Source organism: Liolophura sinensis, chromosome 7 (assembly GCF_032854445.1).
Source record: "Liolophura sinensis isolate JHLJ2023 chromosome 7, CUHK_Ljap_v2, whole genome shotgun sequence".
In the NCBI taxonomy this organism is placed as follows: Eukaryota; Metazoa; Mollusca; class Polyplacophora; order Chitonida; family Chitonidae; genus Liolophura; species Liolophura sinensis.
Window position 1 is genome coordinate 19,142,396 of NC_088301.1, and position 24,040 is coordinate 19,166,435.

The 24,040-nt window shown below is 38.2% G+C and overlaps 1 protein-coding gene across 1 annotated transcript; it reads right to left on the reverse strand.

Annotated features, from left to right (window-relative positions):
- Positions 1-795: 795 nt before the first annotated feature.
- Positions 796-23,791, reverse strand: LOC135470373 (major facilitator superfamily domain-containing protein 1-like). The gene is given in 15 exon segments (XM_064749275.1): positions 796-3,753; positions 5,206-5,320; positions 7,420-7,559; positions 11,087-11,224; positions 11,597-11,705; positions 12,298-12,398; positions 14,196-14,311; positions 15,356-15,392; positions 15,394-15,495; positions 15,497-15,516; positions 16,164-16,307; positions 17,533-17,588; positions 19,284-19,396; positions 21,200-21,300; positions 23,681-23,791. Coding segments are annotated over 15 exon segments (1,485 nt in total). The 5' UTR covers positions 23,706-23,791; the 3' UTR covers positions 796-3,585.
- Between the last annotated feature and the right edge of the window lie 249 nt (positions 23,792-24,040).

The following is a 24,040-nucleotide window of genomic DNA, read 5'->3' on the forward strand; positions in this document are numbered from 1 at the left end:
TGGTTTTCTTCATTCAGAGCACTTTCCTCTACTCAGCCAGGTTTCCTCCACCCAGCCTGAATGACATGCCCTCCATCCAGCATGTTCAGCCCAGTTTCTTCCTCCCAACCAGGTTTCCTCTACACAATCCCCTTTATTCCACCCTTAAACTTCTTATATGTGAGAATGTCTTGCATGTGGTTTAAAACCCCCAAAGAAATAAGAGATTTTAAACAAATGTAGCGAGATATATATACAAATGTATAAACAAACAAGCTCACTACAATATTTTATAGAAGACCGGTTTCAGGCTTGCTCCCTCCTTACTTTACATTTAAACTTTCAGTTAATACAGGAAAGACAAACACGTTAGGCATTGAACCAGTTGTACGTACATATAATTTATTTTCCTATCTTATAGCGATTATTTTCTGAAAATAATTCTATTACAATACATGTGTTACGCAGATAAGTGATGCAAGTATATACAGATGTTAATTACAAACACCTGGAACACGTAGCCAGTAAGTCTTGTGAAGATTAACCACTGTACATTGTACCAGATAACTCCCAGTCTATCCAAGTATAACTCTTTTTTTCTTCTTTTTCTGTTTAGAAACGAATACAATAAGTACCCAATGCATATTGGTATTCAACAGCTTAACATATTGAAAGTTAAGGTGCTGCTGACACATTCCTTTTTATTGTACTATAGCACAAGTAAGCAGATTCATTTTTTATATTTAAAAATGTAAACATCGTTAGACTGTGAATGTCTTATACTTTCAATGAGTCTTAAGAAGTGCAGAATTTTTTTTTTTTTTTTTTTTTGACTCCAGAAAAACAAATGTCATGGCATTAACATATCAGCAGTTCTGCATCAAAAAATGCCCATCAGACAATATACATACACATGTACATTCACTGTTACACTGTCGTACAGTTTGTATGTTGAAAAGCAGGGCACAATAATTACAATCCAAATACATGAGCTTATAATAAAAAAAGCCACAACGAAGCACTAGTGTTCTTATATGTAATAATACTTCCAGTACATGTGATCTGTTCACTGTATAGTGCTGAATGGTTTAAAACATGCAACGTACAGGTGTGCCACCCCAACTTAAGCTCTGTGACACGGCCATGTGTTGTTACAGGTACAAAAGCTATACGTTCCACACTGAGTACTGTACAGGAATAATTTATTTATTTGAATGGTGTTTTACGCCGTACTCAAGAATATTTCACTTATATGATTATTATATATTAATAATAAAATACACATATTTTCAGCCAAAATAAAATTTCACATAAATTTTATCTCCAGTATTGACAACTGTGTTACCATACATCGGATTTTTATATGTACATGGGTTGGTACTTCTTTTGTCCTCTTTATAGTCATCACCGTGATAAAATAGACATCTATAGGATGAGACAATTCCTTTTTAAATTTGTTGATTTATTTGTTTGAATGGAGTTTTACAACGTACTCAAGAATGTCTCACTTACAGAACGGCGGTCAGCATTACAACGGGAGGAAAATGGGAAATACAATCAGTCAATATGCAGACCTAAAGAACCTTATACTGTAAATTCTAGCCCAGCCAGGTAAAAAAGTTTTGAACTTGGGTTTTACATAGCAAAAAGTGGCATTTTTATACACCAGGTATTACCATTTGTTAAAGCTAACAGTTTTCACCAGATTAATAAAATGGAGAATAAAATGTTAAAATCATTTGCTTTGAACAACTACGAACACTAAATAATTTTTTTCTTGCAGTACGTTTCCTCGATGGAGTAAAGTGGTACTGATTGGCCACAGGAGCATTGTTGGTTACTTATTTTCGCCTAGGCCCAAAAGGCATTAAGGGCAGGTGATGTACAAATTCCCTATCCAAGACTGGGATTGAACCCGCAACCTTGTGCGCCTTGTTGATTGAAAGACAAGCACCTCTAACCACAACCTACTTCCTCACTGATATGTACATGTACACATCTACACTTTTATGTATCTCTACATGTGCACAATCTCTCTTACTGCATTAATACGTTAACATGTTAGTTACAAACAGGTAAGACAGGGATGAACACCTATATTCTGTTTCCAGGCCTTAACTACCATAATTCCTCAACCTTATCGCATATGAGAGAGCAACTTTCAGAGCAATTTATGCCCCTTTTTAAAGTTGATTTTGGAGGTAAAAATACATTTCCTGGATTGACCAATTTCAGGATTACACACAAAGTATAATTTTATCAGTCTGCACAAAATGATGCCTTCAGAATCTGCTTAAATAATCACCTTGCACACATTCGAAAAGGTTGAAGAATTTACGTAATAACTGTTTCGGTCTAATACATTTTCACATGTGGTCCTATAAAAGTTACTATAATACAAGAACATACATCATCATGTCAAGGGACAGATACACATTTCAAGGTCATTCACCACATTTCACTGCACACTGCAATTTACAGGAATGCTATTATATAAATGTAGCAGAAATATTCAGGTGCAAGCAATGCCGGGACTTTATAGCAGTGCTACGCACGTTCGCATACGTACACCAAAAAGCTATTCTCCATCTTTGGTCAGGAATGCCCAGTTTTACTTGCAGGGCTGAAGTAACGTTACATAACGTGCATGGAATGAAACCGCTGCCACTGGGTAACCTCAATCCCAATATCTTTCTCACCCTCAACAACCCAGGGGCCCAGTTTGTCCTTTCTCCTCGCTCACCCAACAAGAATACAGGTACAGAACAATACCCTGTACACAACCGATACAATACGTACATTCAATTTCTGGGTATTTACATAAAGGAATGCTAATTACATATGTACCATACAATTTAGGAATCAAATTTATTAACTACATGCCATGTTGGATACTGGTATTTGGAGATTTAGCTTTTAGTGTACATATTTACATGCACAGGGCAGTAATTTTTATGTACATATATTATTTATTTTGGGGTATTCCTTTCTTGTTAAAATATTAATTCGCACTCTATTTGGATATACAAATATAGCACTAGCAACATACATGTAGCACCAGCAATACATCCTTACAAGTGTTTAGTCAAATCAGGCTGACAGCCCACCCCCAACCCCTCCCAAATAAAAATACAATAAAAAAAAAACCCATACATAATACTGTTCTCAGTTATTTAGATATCACATAGTTTAATATTTCTAAAAACAATGGTATTAGGCATAAGTGTAACACACTTCCTTTGGACATCCTAAAACATGTCATAAACATGTTTAGTACCTGAACACATGCTAAACACAAACTCTACACGTCACTGTGACAGTTTTGGGTATTGTGGAGTATTTTGTTTTTCATAATAACAGGCAAAAGTTTCATGGGTATCTGTTTGTATTAAACTGCTAGTGCGTAGCCACATTAGTGACAGAGGTTCTTCTCATAACTACATATTTGAGCTAAGAAACTGCCACATACATATACTTGCATCAAGGGTTGGTTAAAGTCATAAAGAATAAAACCAATTCATGTCCTCTGTTAACAGGTGAGACAGAAGTACATGTAATGTCGTAATCTGATTGCCAATTAAATGTACAAATAGGTTGACAGATTAATCAGCTTGGTACGGATCTCGTTCTCTCTCTTGATCCATAATTACCAGGTGTGGAAGATTCGATCAGCGGATCTCTCTCGTTGACAGACACAGTGGCTTCATTCACTAACAATCCCTCTCTTTCCTTAACCCGTTTCTTCTGGCTCCTGCTTTGGTTCAAAACCCCGCCCTGGCAATAAAAGCACAGACACAGGTTTCTTACTGTCTATGGGGGTGGCAAAATTTGCTGAAACCAACACTACTAATGAGATTAAAAGATTTTATAAGTGCTGTTTTCATACAAGTACTACTATAAATCAAACTCCAAAGACTCCAAATATCCTCCAAAGATGCTCATATCAAACAAGTTCATGTGAACTCAATGTATGCATGGCGCCGGTGCACTTTAATAGTTAAGTAAGCCCTCAACTACCATGACAACTTACATGTATGTTTAGAGAAATAAAATGCACTTAGTCTTAACTAAGGGCTACTTAACACTAAGTATACTGCATGAAACCATCCCCAGAACAAATATATATCCTTATTCATACAGAGGAAAAAGTGAAATACGGTTACCATGGCAACCATAAAAACGCAAGACACCTCATCACTTTTACATTTCCATAACCACCAAAATTTATAACAGTACATGCAAAACAACTGGAGTCCTAGCTCAACCACAAATTCATACATGTTATTATAGTATACAAGGAGAAAATTGGCAGTTTGGTTACCATGACAACCACTAAAGTGGACAAATGTAAAGTGCCACACATCACACAACTCTATAGGAGAATATATGTGTCCAGCTAAAGTTAAAACTGCACATGTTGAACCAATGGTGTTGTACATGTAGCTCAAAAGAAGATAAAATTGTGATACCATGACAAAAGTCTTATTCTAAGTATAAAACATGACTGGAAACAATAATGTCTTTCATTTATTTTATTTCATTGTTGTTTAATGCCATACATTTATACAATGGTGGTAAGTTGAATGGGTGGAGGACAGTCAGGTACTTGGGTGAACTACAATTGCCAAGATGGAAATTTTGAGAAATTCTGTGTAAAAAAATTTGACCTTTTCAGAAATGTGGAAACATGTAGAAGTTGGACAGGTTCTTGTGCAGGGCACGCATTGTAATACCTAGCATTACTGTAGGAAAAATCAACATTACTAGCAAAACACATGAAGTTACAGCACAACTTAAAGGTTTCTGACCTTTCTGTTATCATTTATGTTCAGGAAAATGGTGATCAGATATGAAACAGACCAGGATGTTATCCAGCATAAACACATGACGATGACGAATGTATTGTCACCTGTATAAGCAGTGACCATAATAATTTCAATGTTCTCACCTTTCTCCTGTCATTCGGGAATATGGTTGTCGCGACACAGGCTAAGATGTTTCTAAATTTATTTATTTGATTGGTATTTTATGCCATACTCAAAAATATTTTCACTCATATGACAGCGGCCAGCATTATGGTGGGAGGAAACAGGCTTGGGTCTGGAGGAAACCCATGACCATCTGCAGGTGGCTGCCAGACCTTCCCAAGTACGGCTGGAAAGCTGATGATGGTACACATATTTTCACCTGTATGAGCAGTGACCATAATTATTTCAATGTTCTCACCTTTCTCTTATCATTTATATTCAGGAATATGGTGGTTGTGACACAGGCTAGGACGTTAGCCAACATGAAGATCATGACATATTTCCACCTTGGCAAAGTTTCCTCTCGAGACAGACTGGAAATGACAAAATCATGAAGCACATGTAAAGACACTGACATTTGCCAACTGTGAGAACAATGATTCATGGAGACAGACTGGAAATGACCAAATCATGAAGCACATGTAAAGACATTGACATCTGCCAGCTGTGAGAACAGTGATTCATGGACACAGACTGGAAATGACCAAATCATGAAGCACATGTAAAGACATTGCCGTCTGCCAACTGTGAGAACAATGATTCATGGAGACAGACTGGAAATGACCAAATCATGAAGCACATGTAAAGACATTGACATCTGCCAGCTGTGAGAACAGTGATTCATGGACACAGACTGGAAATGACCAAATCATGAAGCACATGTAAAGACACTGACATTTGCCAACTGTGAGAACAGTGATTCATGAAGACAGACTGGAAATGACCTAATCATGAAGCACATGTAAAGACACTGACATTTGCCAACTGTGAGAACAGTGATTCTTGAAGACAGATTGGAAATGACTAAATCATGAAGCACATGTAAAGACGCTCACATTTGCCAACTGTGAGAACAGTGATTCATGAAGACAGACTGGAAATGACCTAATCATGAAGCACATGTAAAGACACTGACATTTGCCAACTTTGAGAACAGTGATTCTTGAAGACAGATTGGAAATGACTAAATCATGAAGCACATGTAAAGACACTGACATCTGCTAGCTGTAAGAACAGTGGTTCATGGAGACAGACTGGAAATGACCTAATCATGAAGCACATGTAAAGACACTCACATTTGCCAGCTGTGAGAACAGTGATTCTTGAAGACAGATTGGAAATGACTAAATCATGAAGCACATGTAAAGACACTCACATTTGCCAACTGTGAGAACAGTGATTCTTGAAGACAGATTGGAAATGACTAAATCATGAAGCACATGTAAAGACACTCACATTTGCCAACTGTGAGAACAGTGATTCTTGAAGACAGATTGGAAATGACCAAATCATGAAGCACATGTAAAGACACTCACATTTGCCAGCTGTGAGAACAGTGATTCTTGAAGACAGATTGGAAATGACTAAATCATGAAGCACATGTAAAGACACTGATATCTGCTAGCTGTAAGAACAGTGGTTCATGGAGACAGACTGGAAATGACCAAATCATGAAGCACATGTAAAGACATTGCCGTCTGCCAGCTGTGAGAACAATGACTCATGGAGACAGACTGGAAATGACCTAATCATGAAGCACATGTAAAGACACTCACATTTGCCAACTGTGAGAACAGTGATTCATGGACGTTTTTTAAGTGCAGGTGTACTGGAAATCTACATGTATTTATAATACGGAGAAGCATTTTTTAAATCTAAGACCATTACAAATTACAAGACGTCAGGAGCTGGATTTGAAGAAATAATCTTGTTGGTGAAAGGCTACTAGTTTATTTTTTATTTAGTTAATTAGTGTTAACTGGGCAGAGCCCAGATGAAACCCATAACTATCCTCAAGTTTCTGGCAGAAAAACGGCTCTGTCAGTTGCGCCATCTAGTTATTGTCAGCAAGATCCTGAGAACAATGGATATATTTAATTTAGTGGTGGTTTACGCCCTACTCAAGAATATTTCACTTCTTCGACCGCAGCCAGCATTATGATGGGGGGAATCGGAGGGAGACTGGAGGAAACCCACAACAATTCGCAGGTTGCAGCCAGACACTCCCACGTAAGATCGGAGAGAAGGTCAGCATGAGCTGGACTTTAACTCACAGCGACCTGATTGGTGGGAGGCTCCTGGGTAATTGTGCTGCTCTACAAAAGTAACACTAGGCCACTGGTCCCAGTTGTTCAAAACTGTTTGAAGACTTAATACCAGAATTAACTTTAAAGTCCTCAATTTTGTTCTAAACCCAAAAATAATTGCATAACAGTACATTAAATACGAACTAAGAGTGTTGCTGTTATACTTTTGACTTTGGTCAGATGTATTTGCTGCTGAATTTGTCTAAAAATCTTAATGATAAAATGTACTTAATACCAGTTTTAGCTAATGCACCACTTTTAAATAACTGGGTCCAGAGTCACAGAGAACGGTGGAGGCTGCCTGGTCCTATACAAATTTATCTTACTGCTGGTTTTTGCCGAGGATCTCCCCCACGACGACGTTGGAGACTCCAATTCCAATCATCTGTATGGAGGTGGTGAGGCCCATGGCTGTTCCGATGGTGGACTGAGTGACGACCAGAGGAATGGACGGCCACATGCTAGCCTGTTGGACAACAACAGTGTGATGATCACATGAAGGTGCTCTATACAGAGCAATGATGTCTTCAACCTTTTTTCAAGGAATCAATGGCTAAAAACCAAATGGAATGAAACAGACTTTTATCATTTATTGTTTAACTTCTGACTGTTTTGTATATTGAAATAGTGTCGACACCACTGATATACAGTAACTTAATTTTTCCACCTTTTCAACCACCGCTGCGACCAATATTTTCAGACAATCTGAGAGAGCTATGAGAGATAGAGAAATAATCTTTCCAGTTTTCTGAAGCTTGCATCTTCATGGACACAAACAAATAATTTTTGGTGCTATTTTACACGTATTAACGGTATGCATAAATTTCACTGAAAAAAGTGTTTTAGTGGTTGAAATGGTTGAAGATTTACAGTTTTACTTTTTTGCCCGTTTCAAATGAAACCGACGCTGCTGATGGAACTCACTTTTTGTGTAATGATTTACTTTTCTTCCAAAAAACCAAATAAGTAATAAAAACACATTAGCCTGGATGATGAGTTGTGTAAAAATGCCCAATAGAGGGACAATACTGATGAAACTGATATTGTGATGATGTGTTGTGTGGTGTGACCAATACAGGGGCAATAATGATGAAGCTGATATTGTGATGATGTGTTGTGTGATATGCCCAATACAGGGGCAATAATGATGAAGCTGATATTGTGATGGTGTGTTGTGTGATATGCCCAATACAGGGGCAATAATGATGAAGCTGATATTGTGATGATGTGTTATGTGGTGTGACCAATACAGGGACAATACTGATGAAGCTCATATTGTGATGATATGTTGTGTGGTGTGACCAATACAGGGACAATATTGATGAAACTGATATTGTGATGATGTGTTGTGTGATATGCCCAATACAGAAACAATACCGATGAAGCTGATATTGTGATAATGTGTTGTGTGGTGTGACCAATACAGGGGCAATAATGATGAAGCTGATATTGTGATGATGTGTTGTGTGGTGTGATCAATACAGGGACAATATTGATGAAGCTGATATTGTGATGATGTGTTGTGTGGTGTGACCAATACAGGGACAACACTGATGAAGCTGATATTGTGATGATGTGTTGTGTGATATGCCCAATACAGAAACAATACTGATGAAGCTGATATTGTGATGATGTGTTGTGTGGTGTGATCAATACAGGGACAATGTTGATGAAGCTGATATTGTGATGATGTGTTGTGTGATATGCCCAATACAGAAACAATACTGATGAAGCTGATATTGTGATGATGTGTTGTATGGTGTGACCAATACAGGGACAATACTGATGAAGCTGATATTGTGATGATGTGTTGTGTGGTGTGACCAATACAGGGACAATACTGATGAAACTGATATTGTGATGATGTGTTGTGTGATATGCCCAATACAGGGGCAATAATGATGAAGCTGATATTGTGATGATGTGTTGTGTGGTGTGATCAATACAGGGACAATACTGATGAAGCTGATATTGTGATGATGTGTTGTGTGATATGCCCAATACAGAAACAATACTGATGAAGCTGATATTGTGATGATGTGTTGTGTGGTGTGACCAATACAGGGACAACACTGATGAATTGATATTGTGATGATGTGTTGTGTGGTGTGACCAATACAGAAACAATACTGATGAAGCTGATATTGTGATGATGTGTTGTGTGGTGTGACCAATACAGGGACAATACTGATGAAACTGATATTGTGATGATGTGTTGTGTGGTGTGACCAATACAGGGACAATACTGATGAAGCTGATATTGTGATGATGTGTTGTGTGGTGTGACCAATACAGGGACAACACTGATGAAGCTGATATTGTGATGATGTGTTGTGTGATATGCCCAATACAGAAACAATACTGATGAAGCTGATATTGTGATGATGTGTTGTGTGGTGTGACCAATACAGGGACAATATTGATGAAGCTGATATTGTGATGGTGTGTTGTGTGATATGCCCAATACAGAAATAATACTGATGAAGCTGATATTGTGATGATGTGTTGTGTGGTGTGACCAATACAGGGACAATACTGATGAAGCTGATATTGTGATGATGTGTTGTGTGGTGTGATCAATACAGGGACAATACTGATGAAGCTGATATTGTGATGATGTGTTGTGTGGTGTGACCAATACAGGGACAACACTGATGAAGCTGATATTGTGATGATGTGTTGTGTGGTGTGATCAATACAGGGACAATATTGATGAAGCTGATATTGTGATGATGTGTTGTGTGATATGCCCAATACAGAAACAATACTGATGAAGCTGATATTGTGATGATGTGTTGTGTGGTGTGACCAATACAGGGACAATACCGATGAAGCTGATATTGTGATGATGTGTTGTGTGGTGTGATCAATACAGGGACAATACTGATGAAGCTGATATTGTGATGGTGTGTTGTGTGGTGTGACCAATACAGGGACAACACTGATGAAGCTGATATTGTGATGATGTGTTGTGTGGTGTGACCAATACAGGGACAATACTGATGAAGCTGATATTGTGATGATGTGTTGTGTGGTGTGACCAATACAGGGACAATACTGATGAAGCTGATATTGTGATGATGTGTTGTGTGGTGTGACCAATACAGGGACAATACTGATGAAGCTGATATTGTGATGATGTGTTGTGTGGTGTGACCAATACAGGGACAATACTGATGAAGCTGATATTGTGATGATGTGTTGTGTGGTGTGACCAATACAGGGACAATACTGATGAAGCTGATATTGTGATGATGTGTTGTGTAATATGACTAATACAGGGGCAATAATGATGAAACAGATATTGTGATGATGTGTTGTGTGGTGTAGACAGTACAGTGACAATGCTGATAAAACTAATATTGTGATGAAGTGTTCTGTGGTGCTTATATATACAATATACATACAGTGCGTACTGTGGGATGGGCTATGGGGAATTGTAAGCTTGAGAGAAGTGATATTCAATGAGGGCTGACAATTCCTCATATGCCTTCCCACAGCATGCACCATATGTTTTATTGTACCAAAAAAACAGCATACCTTTTAGGGTTGTGTATATATCGGAAGATTTGTACGTCCCCAACAGAGCCGATAATCATAAACCTTTGTTTATGGTACAAGCAAGCAGACGTCTGAGAGCTAACGGAGGGAGATAACTGCCGTGGAATAAAAGCACTTGATTGTTGGATATTAGCACGAAATCGTTGGATATTGCCTTGATAAGGTGGGATATTACTTTGTGAGCGTGATGTTGCATTCATTGGGTGTATGATCATTGTACATCATGTTTTGTAGAATATCATGTGACTGTCTCTCGACCAATGGTAACGGAGAATAACCCCATGAGGAATAATAATATGTTTTGTATATACCATATATACACATAATCACAATTTTGTATGGCAGAGGAGATCCTCTAGTGGCCAATTGGCTGTGGGATATCCTCATAAAATAAATAAATAAATAAATATATAAATTAAATTAATTACATACAGCAGCAAAGGAATAAGTAATTCCTAGCCAGAGTGTAGAGACCAGCGGGTAGATGGTGGTAAAGGCCAGCAGGCCAAACACAGGTATGGTTAGAACAGCACAGCTGAGCGCGAGAATTCCACGCTTACCTATACGATCCTGTCAACACAAAGAATGTTTGTCAACAATTCAGTGGCCAGCAGAGGACCCAGAATGACATCTTAACACAATGAGCTTTTGAGAACATATATGAAACAGGTTTTTGTGTTACAATATAAACAAGGTCGTGTAACGAAATGCTGTGGATATGTATCTATGCATATTGTTTTTCACATGACTTCCTCTCAAAATTTTAATACCACTGTTGGCAAATTCAGAGACCAGCAGAGGATATGCTATGACATCCCATTGTTCTGTATTAAGCCACTATTTATAGTCTACTAATGTCAAAATCAGCAGAGCTATTTATTCCAACCATCAGCCAGTGAAATACACCCAGGAACAAAGGCAGTTCAATGGGAGATAACTCACAATGACAAATCCAAGGAAAGGGGAGAGAACCATGGAGGCATCATACACAGCTCCTGCTAAGTAAGCGGAGGTTTTCTTATCAAACTCATATTTGTCCTGGATGAATTTACTGAAATGAAAACAAACAAGTTAAGTATTTCTTAAACAGCTAGTAGGCATAATTGAATGCTTATTCCTTGAAACTTATGCCATTCATTTAGTAAGTGTTAAAACCCTGTACACAAGCTGACAAAGTTAAAACAGTTGCAATGAGCTTTCTCTTACTCTAAACCAATGTATCACTTCATAAAATTACCAAGCAAAATTTGAGTTGAGCACAAATTGAAACTTAATATGTCCAAGCAATCCTACAAAGATCGATGTGTAGATTACCATATCACAGGGCCTCCACACAATGAATCAGGAGCCTCTCACCCCACTCTAGTCGCTGTGAATTTGTCTAGCTCGTGCTGGCAATATAGCCCAGTTTCCACCCACTCAGATATTCTTGACTAAGACATAAAACACCAATAAATTTTATTTATTTCTGTGATTCATGTTTTATGCTGTACTCAAGAATATTTTTATTACCTATACGGTGGCAGCCAGCATTTATGGGGGGAGGAAGCCGGGCAGAGTCCGTTGCTGGCAGACCTTCTCATGTAAGACTGCCCAATCAAATAAATAAATACTGGTTTATCTGATATAGTATGTACACATACCTTGCATCAGCCACAAAGGGAAAGACTCCATTGTAGAAGAACATAATGGTCAAAGCCAGGAGCCAGTACGACAGGGAAAAGTGTTTTATGTCTGTCACTTTCTGAAAAACATCCACAGTAAGAAAAAACACTTGATTCAAAAGTCATTCACTACCTGGCCGACCGAGACAATACCAGTTTACATGGTTAATGCTAAAGCCTACATGTCTGAATGCATGTGTAAGGGAATACTTGTGCTTATATCAAAACATCATAAAAACAAAACTAGATTCGGTGAAATGTTACCTACGGCAAATTTATTCAACCAAATGGTACATAAAGCCTGACAGTATCTGCATCGTTTGACATACTTGCTTTAATAATAAACAAATCCAAGTTTGGCAAGTAGATCTAGTGTAAACTGGGATCTGGATGTCCTAAATACCCCTCTTCAATCCCCGAAAAACTTCCGAAAATAAATCAAAACAGTGTGAAATATACACACTGAAAAACAGAATACTACAATATCACGATAACAAAATGTGACTTTAACGTGCCAATTTAGCTATGTAATGCATGGAAAACATTACCCTAATTCTTCAAACTTTTCTCACATGAAAGAGCAGCTATCACTGCAATTCGTGTACACGTATAACTTGATTTGTTTTATTTTATTTTGATTCGTTTTTTTATGCCGTATTTAAGAATATTAAGTAGGAAACCAGGCAGAGCCCGGGGGTTACCCACAACCATCAGCAGGTTGCTGAAGGACCTTCCTACATACAGCCAGAGACTTATATCTTGTTTTCGGAGACTATATTACATTGGTTGGATTGGCCAATTTTAGGCTTTCACAAAAAGTACAATTTTATCAGTCTATACAGAATAATGCCTTCAAAATATGATTAAATAAACAACTTGCAAACATGTGAAAAGGTTGAAGATAAAAACAATAATCGGACTGTCATTATTATGAAGCATTTTCAGATGATATAAAACATATACACACAGATTCAGCAAAACTGGCACAATACTATAGCAGGAGTTGCATGGACAAAATCTGTGTACATGAAAATCCATTAATGCACTACATACCTGAATACGAGTAATTAGGAAAATAATTACCCAAATGTAATTAAACTTCAGCATGCACATGTTCAGATGATAAACAAGATGAATGCTAAGTTTCATGGAAATAGATTCTGTACTTTAGGAAGAGCTACAAGGACAAAACCTGCATACATGGGAAGGCATTATTATGCAAAGCCCTAATTAAGCATGTTCAGGGTTTTTATGAAAATAATCACCCAACCTTCATTAACCTTTAAGCATGCACAAGTTCACATAATAGGCCAGGTGCACTGAAAGTTTTATCAAAATCAGTACAGTAGTTTGCAGATAAACAAACCAGCAGACAAACAGATGGACAGACAGGGTGATTCCAGTATACTGCCCACAACTTCGCTGAGGGGGAGTATAAAAATTTGGGCACTACTGTGGTACCATCCAAGGCACACTGTACATGTACTTACTAGTATGGTCTAGTATGGCATGTTTTGTAGATATTTATTTATTTGATTGGTGTTTTACGCCGTACTCAAGAATATTTCACTTATACGACGGCGGCCAGCATTACAGTGGGTGGAAACAGGGCAGAGCCTGGGGGAAACCCACGACCATCCGCAGGTAGCTGACAGACCTTCCCACGTTTTGGAGATATAGAGGATACTTTGTTCTTCATTCAGTACATACAGGATACATAAGGGAAGACTGTGTACAAGGCGTAATAACATACTTGTATCTGGCCAAGTCTGACAAAACCCAGGGACTTACCTAAAAACTGGTCACCAAGAACTTTATCATGCATCTATACTGTATATGTATATTTTTTAATATTTTGTTCAAATCGTTATACTCACCAATTTTTTCGATTCTATCTTCAGGTCTTCTGCCTGACCTAGTTGTCGTACTCCGACCACGTCCAAGATGCTGACAACAAATGCTGAGATGAAGCCCAGCCCACAGAGCATAGCACCTGGGGATGAAAACCCAGTCAATGATGAACCAGAGTAAGTGTGTGTACACTGAGCATGATAACTTGTGAAAACTGGTACAAGAAAAAGAGAAAGGCTGTGCAGGAATTGCACAAAATCCACCTACATACACATCATGTGATCATGCCAGTATCTAAATAAACCACTCTCATACAAAAGAAGAAGATTCTGAACTGCGTAATATTTAAACCACATTTCTGTCCTCCTTGTCCTGTAGATCTTATTTGTTGAAATGTTTTGTGTATACCACTAGCAGTACATGACAAGTACCTGTAGTATAAACCTGTATCCCAACACAACCTGGGTATATGTGCGTCAATCCACACGTGAATACCTACAGCCAGCTGCGCTCCCTTTGCACCCCCGCTACACATACAGTACTTATGCCCACTGTTTGCACGTTACACATCTCAAAGTGTGAGAGAAGATTGTCGTACTATCCTTAAAGGCGTTGCTGTTCCTTTGTTACCATATACTAGGCCCTTCCTGGGAAGGGAACTTATAGACAATAAACTGTTTGTGTCTGTGTGGCCATTAGTGCAGCCAAACATTTGCTGAAGATCACTTGTCTGGCACCAATATGGTGTGCGTATCTGTCTATCACATATGGGTGTTTTTGGGGAGTACCCCAATTCTTCAACTTTTCTGCATGTGAAAGAGCAACTTTCAGTGCAGTTTATGCACATTTATAATGAGATTTTGGAGAAAAAAACTACACTGATTGGACTGGCCAGTTTCAGGGCTTCACAAAAAGTATAATTTTATCAGTCAACACACAACAATGCCTTCAGAATATGCTTAAATAAACAAGTTGTAAAGATGCGAAAAGGTTGAAAAATTACAGTGACTTAAATTTGTCAAAGGGCAGTGGTTAACATCGAGCACTCTGGTTTCCTTCACCCATTCAAATGCCCATCATTGTATAACTGTAAAATTATTGGATATGGCATTAAACAAACGTCAAACAAATATACAAATATATCCCTGTAAGGACAGATCAGACGTATCACATGCATACTCTATACCTCCCCATAGAGTCCAACTGAGTCCAAACCTCCTGCGCAAAGCTCTGTGTAAGCAAGAAGTTAAGGACGCTGCCAAGCCTGGAAAAGGCAAGGGTGAAGCCGAAGGCCATGGCTAACTCCTTGTTCCTGAACCAGAAGGCCTGTGATGCGATTCTGAACAACTGGAAACACAGACAAATTATAACTGAGGGGACAACGGCAGCTACATACACCCAAAATGTTCTTAAAACTATTGCCAACCACAGAGCATTCTCTGAATGTATTTGTATGGACAAGCATGGATCCCAACTAATACAGTTGTACTCTTCTATAAAATGATAATCACAGTCATGTTTTAAACCATACACTTTGCAGGTCTCAGTTATAGTTTTGTAATATCACACAAGTTAAATACTTTTATGTAAAAATAAATCAGTAAATGAATGTTTTAGACGTACCATATAATGACTTAAAATTTCACCCCCAACATCGCGTTTTTAGAGGGTAATTAATGTCATTAAATATTACTTTTAAAACTTACACCTTTCAAGTAAAATATCAGCCTAGTGTCCAAGCAAACCTGAAAACACCTTTTGTGGAGATTTGCGATAGGCCAAACTTTTTGGTCATTTACCTTGCTGTAATTTCTCAAAAGTTATTTTATGGAAACCCATGAATGCCATAACTGACAAATGTTACCAAACTACATCAACATGACTAGCCTATTAAAATTTACTTCTGATAAATTTGTTTGACTGATGCATTTTAGAATAACTGAACAGAAAAGCTTAACCAATGGATGAACTACAAACATAGCTGGTCTACTCACTGGTTAGAGAGCCATTTCCCGATCCAAATAAGAGACGACCTGTTAACATGAGAGGTAACATGGCTGCCGTGCCCTTCATCTCCGCACCAAGGGCAAACGTACATGACCCGAGGACACAGAGGAAAGAAAACAGGAACACACCGACTGGGGACAGAACAAAATACGGAAATGTAAGTGCGTCTACCTTCAACTCCGCACCAAGGGCAAACGTACATGACCCGAGGACACAGAGGAAAGAAAACAGGAACAGACCGACTGGGACAGAACAAAATACGGAAACGTAAGTGCGTCTACCTTCAACTCCGCACCAAGGGCAAACGTACATGACCCGAGGACACAGAGGAAAGAAAACAGGAACACACCAACTGGGACAGAACAAAATACGGAAATGTAAGTGCATCTACATGCAACAGTACTGGTAGAGCTAGACGTTTTTTGTATTTAGTGCAGGGTTAGATCTAGGGCCTTTCTGTGTCTCTTCACAAAATCAAAGGAACAATTTAAACAAAAAAAACAAAAACACAGCATTTTTTTTCAAACAATCAAAGAGAATTATTAAAAGTTGAACTTGGGGGCTTCATCTTTCAAATTTATCAACGATGCAGTTCACCATTTCTTACTAAGGGAAGGTAATTCCATAATAACAAGATCTATAAAAATATCATGCTCCTAAAATCACCTTGGAAATTATATGTAAAAATTGGCGAAAATCTCTGATCAGGAGAATTCGCTGCTTTGAACGAATGGCGCAATAATGGTGGGACAGAAAGGTGGTACAAGGCCGGGTAGCGGCTGAAAATGTGGCAAGATCGCAACACGCATATGCGTAAAAAAAGCTGAAAGGAAACAATACTGAAAAGCTAGATTTGTTGTTTAAGAAAATTCAGTCTACACGACGAGATGAAACACCAGATACCGGTCCAGAAGCAACAATGTCTGGCAGAAGTGCAGACTTCTCCAGTGAGAATTGTACAAAAACCACTAGACCATCAGGACGGTCATATATGCCCCTATAAACTATGAATAAGCGCTTATGAATGCCTATCTTTTATAAGCAGGGTATTATGAGGACATAGAATGTCAAATACACAGGTACAGATGTTTTTCCAGGATGCTTATGGCCAGGTTTACCCTGTGAAATATATGTGAATGCGAAGTATACCGGTGCATTTATGGTATATGTGTACCTACATATATATATACATATCTTCAGTGATAATTATCATGTTTTACAGTTATTTAGACATATTATTTAGCCATCTTTTGTCTGATAAATATACACAGATCTGCTCTACGAATCATTCCCGTAAACACTGTGCAACTATTTAGCACATAAAAATATATATATATATATATATTTCTGACTCACATCTGTTTCCTAGTTTATCAATGAGGAATCCGGCTCCTATCACAACTACAGCATTCCTGTGAAGGAAAAGAGAAATTAATGGTTTTATGCATCTTGCTCACCCAGCATCCATGAACATCCTAACAATCCAATAAAAAATCTCTGTGTTAAAGGATAAATGAAAAGGCAATACATGTAAATATGGTAAATGACCTAAAGTTTCGCCCTGGGATCTGAAAGTGTATCCCAGGATTCACTGCGTTAGTTGTGGTTGTTGCTGACTAAGCGCTGCAGGAGAGCATCAGGGGTGGTCAGGGGATTATATGGACAGTTCAAGAATGTAATAAACAAGCTCACGCTTCACTGAGCAGTCAGTCTATGCTCCTGCCACCAACATGTTTTCCTCAGCTTTAATCATAGTAATTTTGGTACATGCACTTTGCAACAGGCTCATTGTTTTATTATCGTTATTTTGTGATATCAGGTCTGGGCAAAATTGTATACAGGAAATCATAAAATATTTTGTTTAAAAAGCCAGTGACAGTGTTGTGCAAACTGCTAATGTGATAACAACTCACAAATCCTGTCTCCCGATATGCCAGCCTCGCACACAGTGCTACCAAAAAGGGGTGAAAGTAAATCGTGCTAGTTTCCAGAAACCTCGTGTGGAGTATGATTTCTGTGTCTAATGGAGGTTCCTAATACAAAAGCACAGAAAAACAGTTCCGACTGTAAAGAAACAAAATGTGCCTGTAGACTGACATAATACATTTGAATTACATGGACACGGGAAGCTATTGACAGATTTTTCTCAGTGAAATTTGTATTTAGCCAAAATACATTTATATTCGCTGCTTAATGAGGCTCTCAACAGACAAAAGTAAGCCTAACCAAAATAATCGGTTCATCGGCAGTGTACATAGTGTATGAACATTACTTGTTTGGTGTGGTCATGTTTTGAGACAGTGTCTGGAATTTAAAGGTTTGTAATGGACATCGCCTGTCTTAATACTTTCTTCGATTTCATTCATGGGTATGTAGGCCTAGAGATGCGCTTGTAGGTCTACTAGTCAGGAGACCTGCACACCTCGCTGTCACTGACTTTTGAACCCTTGTGGCGACTATTAGCAGACAGAGCTGCCGAGTGCCATGCAGGGTACTCAGACATGATTGTGGTGAACCAAGAAAATAGCTGAAATTTACTATCATAGCCCAAAAAGGCCGGGGTCCAGGGGCCGCCTAGGACCCGGAAGCTAGAAAAATCTGCGGAAAACAGGTAAATTAATCGAAACTGAACAAAGAAAAAGCGGAATTCCGCTAAAAAGCGGAAAAAAATCATGTCTGGGTACTGAAATGGGTCAGTACCCTTCTCTTCTGTCATCTTGTGGCCAACTCAGATCATGCTGAAGTAAACAACAGCAGCTCATGTGCGAAACTTGAGGTCATTTACCGCATATAACAGTTGCCTTCACATTGAAGTAAAACCAGCAGAGGTACATATACACAGGTACGTAGCTTTTCCCCTACCCTGCTAGTTCTTGAACTTGACACCCGAAGAGAACAACACACGTGTAACATGACTCAGCTGGCAAACCATGAAAATCATGGATCCACCTCTAAATTAAGAATCATCTAGTTTTACTTCTACCGTCAATGTTGCCTTCACTCTACGTACATGTAGGATTCCTTTTTTGTTTCGCAAAGACTATGGGCATACATGTACCTAAATACAAACAAACTTACAAGTCAACCAAGAAGCTGCCACTACTTACGTCCAGGCATAAATGGCATAGAGCAGATTGTAGTCATCAGCTGACATCCCCAAGCAGTCCTCACAGGTACAGTGAGTGGTGTTGTCCAGGGTTGAGTTGGTACAGTTCAATATCTGATAATATCAAATGACAAGCATAGGGTCAAATAAAGGGCTTGATTTTTACACCCTTTTAAGGCCTATTATCTGGCATATAATATGGAATTGCTGAAATATATCTATATATTGGCATTGGGATCCTTTGAGTGAAATTTTCATGTATGACATACGGTACAGTACAGCCTGATCCTAACTATCAATCCTACAGCCAATGACGGTCCCCAATGGTCAGCGTACGATATGCTGACCATGTATCTTCATACGCGTGTCATGGCGTGATCATCTGGCCATCATATGTGGACCCTTGGCCGACCGTCGGCAGACTGTCAGCCAATGATCATCAAATGTTTTAACGGCTAAATATGGATCGAATTCCTGTAAACCGTCATGCCTCGCATGAACAAGGTGATGGCTTGCAGTGTATTTACTTTCACACAAAGTTAGTACAAATTTCGAGCTTTAACACCTCACTGTTTGAGACCTCTAATGTTTTGGTCCCCCACAAAGAAGACACCACATTGCTCTGGAGGACAGAGGATTCAAGTCTGTACTGGTGTCTTCAGCACATGATATTTTGTATATGAATACATTAAATAAATTACTTCACCAATTATTAAATAACAAGCCTACTTAGAGGCATTTAAGGCAGAGTTATGCGCCGACAAATATTTGTATATGCAACACATTGCTTCTCTCTGAAGTCCACACTGTACATGACGGCTCTATACAACCTTGGCGGTGTTTTAGAATTTGGAAATTGACTTGAGTTCTTTGGCATGTCAGTTGGTAAATTTACCACAGTTTCATGTTGGATACAAAATTACACATGAATATTTGACTTTGGCATGTGTGATGTCAATCAGCATGCAAGCAAATACACAACAAAAGGCACTTAAAAAAACCTATATTGAAAATGTATATGTAAAGAGTCATATCACAAAATTGTTGATCCTATCGGTTATTAATTTTTGTAAGCACAAAAACATGTTTACTATCCTTTATATACATGTAAGAACACATGCGATGTAGGCCCTAGGCCTATATATACATGTATCCGAAATCTTGCAAACTATAAAATGTATTACATATTTTGACAATATTTCTCTACTCATTGATGTATTAATTATAAAAGTACAGTAAAGAAAGTCAAAAAAACAAAACCGGAGATTTTTGGTACCCATAAAAAATCTATCAGCACAATTCCACTCCAGTTTCTTGCTATTACATTGTCTGTGCAAATGTTATGTTTAAAATCGGAACCAAAATTTACAGAGCAAGTCGCATTATAACTTTAGAATCACTTTAACAATTTACATAATACAGGTACAAGTCTGGCATTTGGGAGTAGGATTGATGGTTAGAACCCGTCTGTCCTATACACAAGAATATGAAGATCATATTTAGAGATGACTGGTTAAGTACATCACTATGTTTCACATGAAGATCATATATAGAGATGACTGGTTAAGTACATCACTATGTTTCACATGAAGATCATATATAGAGATGACTGGTTAAGTACATCACTATGTTACACATGAAAATCATACATAGAGACAACTGGTTAAGTACATCACTATGTTATACATGAAGATCATATTTAGAGATGACTGGTTAAGTACATCACTATGTTACACATGAAGATCATATTGAGAGATGACTGGTTAAGTACATCACTATGTTACACATCCTTATTTTGATCCAAGCATATTATTAAATATAATGTGAGAAACTGAATTACAACTGTCTGAATTCAAGTAAATGTTTTAACACTGTCTAGAGATTTTTTTCTAATTTAATCACAAAAAAAAATCTCACCCCTTGGAATTCTGACTGTAGAACACTGGGCATATCAAAGCAAAAATAGGACCCAAATGTCAGCATACAGGTGAAAAACAGGACCATGTAGCGGTACGCCACTGTAAGTAAAAGTAAAATGAAAAAGATGTCAGGGTACACATCTGGCGATGGTTCATGGGCCGTCTAGACCCTGGAAGCTCTGGCTTTTCAGATAGCCAATGGGAAGTTGTCGGTGATGTCTGCTGTTTAAATTATGATGTAAAATCTCACGATATTAAAACTGTTGGCACTATCATAAAACAAGGCATTCAGAGTATACTGATAGCTTGTGGGATTGAGCAGTTTGTAAAACTGTATAATGTACAAGTCGTGTGATCATAAAACAATGCATTCAGAGTATACTAATAGCTTGTGGGATTGAGCAGTTTGTAAAACTGTACAATGTTCGTGTGATACATTCAAATATTGACCTGTAAACCAAAATAAAACAGAATGATTGACACTGTGACACACGTATATTATTCACTAATTATATAGTGCTAACATGTTGCCGCTAAATCAACAAGGCCAAAATTATTATACTGTCACAGCTATGACTGTTTATTGTATGTGTAAGGATTGCAGAGCAATGATTTCATACATTATGGAGTTGTAAATCACTGTGGTGGTAAGACAACACAAAGTGAGGACTTTTTGCACAGATGCACTGCAGAGGCCTTTGATGTGCAAATCGTGAGCTGCATTTGGCAATCCATGTACTATATGGGTGGCAACTACAACCCTGTGAATGGCTGAGGAAATGTTGAGCTATAAGGTAAAAAAAACTTCCTAGATCCTTAATATGCAAATCGCTACTGATGACTGGCTATTTGTGTACTATGAGTGGTGACTGCAACTCTATGATTGGTCAAATACTTTAAACAAACTGGACACTGACGCCGACATAATCTGATCCCCATCTCACGACACTACTCCTTACTTCATACAGGCGACCTAATTCAGTTGGAAATTGTAAACCAGAAGAATCAAAAAACTGAAGGTCAATAAGCAAGAGGACAGAGGTCTCCGAAACTCTGGCCATTCAGATAGCCAGAGACATGTTTCACAGGTGAAGTGAAATGTACCTGTTTGATATGAAGCTGTGAGAAAATGTACAATGCGTTGTAAAATGTAGCCCTATGTTATTCAATACCTTTAATAATTTGAGTATGTTAAAAAGATTGCAATACAGCAGGAGGAATGCCTTCAAAAAGATAAATGGCCAATCAGATGGAACTCTTCAAGGGGTCACTGTACGTACTAGCTATCTGGAAGGATCAAGGAAAGTTTAGAGGAGGGGGGTGGCATTCAAGCTCCTCAATCCCCCCCCCCCAATGTTTGGATGTACATGTATATATGTATTTATTGAATGAAATGTTTGCTTTCTTCTATCATTATGATATCACCAGTAGTAGGTCGATTAAACTGAATGTTGAGGTCTATTTTCAACAATTTCTGATATTTACCTGCCTCAATGTTTAATTGTTTACATTCAAAAATATGACAGGTCCATTCCACAAGGCACTTTGCAGAACGAAGTGGATTCATAAAACCAATCTAAAAGAGCTGCACACGCCAATTTCTGTTGAGGATTAAAGAAAATATGATGCCTTCAATCATTCATACACCTTTAAATCCATTTCAGACTAATAGGTGAAGAAAATGCATGTACCCCCATTCTGGAGTAGATTTAACGGCCAGCTTTATTCCACAACGTGCCTTACAATGTGCCTTGTGGAATGCACGAATCACATTTTTGAATTCAACAATTAAACATTGAGGCAGATAAATATCAGAAATTTTTGAAATAGACCTCAACATTTAATTTAATTGAACTACACCAGCACAAATTCATAATGTAGATGTTGTTTAATAGTGTTTATTTATTTATTTATTTGATTGGTGTTTTACGCCGTACTCAAGAATATTTCACTTATACGACGGCAGCCAGCATTATGGTGGGTGGAAACCGGGCAGAGCCCGGAGGAAACCCACGACCATCCGCAGGTTGCTGACAGACCTTCTCACGTACGGTCGGAGAGGAAGCCAGCATGAGCTGGACTTAAACTCACAGCGACCGCATTGGCGAGAGACCCCTGGGTCATTACGCTGCGCTAGCGCTTTAACTGACTGAGCCACGGAGGCCCCCTGTTTAATAGTAAAAATGATGATGAAAGCTTCAAATTCAAATGGCTATATAATATCAGTTAAAGAGTCAAATGGCTATATAATCCAAGAGTACCCTGGCCGTCAATAATTTTGGGCGAGATTGTATGCTTATATGACTGTTGCGCCTGAAGTACAAGGAAGCGCAGAGGCACTGACATTTATGAACAACGTACAGCTGTACATTTACAACTTTGGATGTTCAACTTTCATTATCAACATGTATAAATTCTGGACATTTCTTTCCAGTCAAATAAAAAATTTTACGACTACAGGTATAGATTGGTTTCTCACTGGTTTCTGCGTTTAACCAGGCCATCTTTTGTCTCTGTCTGCTGCTGACTTCACAGAAATGATGAACGGCAAATGTCAACACCCCCGATCACCGCTTTGCCGCCATTCTTTTGCTGACTGTCAGCTGACTAAACCCGGGACTTGCTTTAAATCCCCGAGTAATTATGACGGCCATCATTCATAACTTATTGATATTTTCATCGATGTGTAATTGCGAAATTTTGACTAATATATACATAAATATAGACATTGTTCCACGAACACTTTTATTATGACAGATTTTGACGTTATTATTATCAAATGAAAATATCAAACCAAAATACATGTGACAGAGACTTTTTTTAAGATTTGACGAGACCC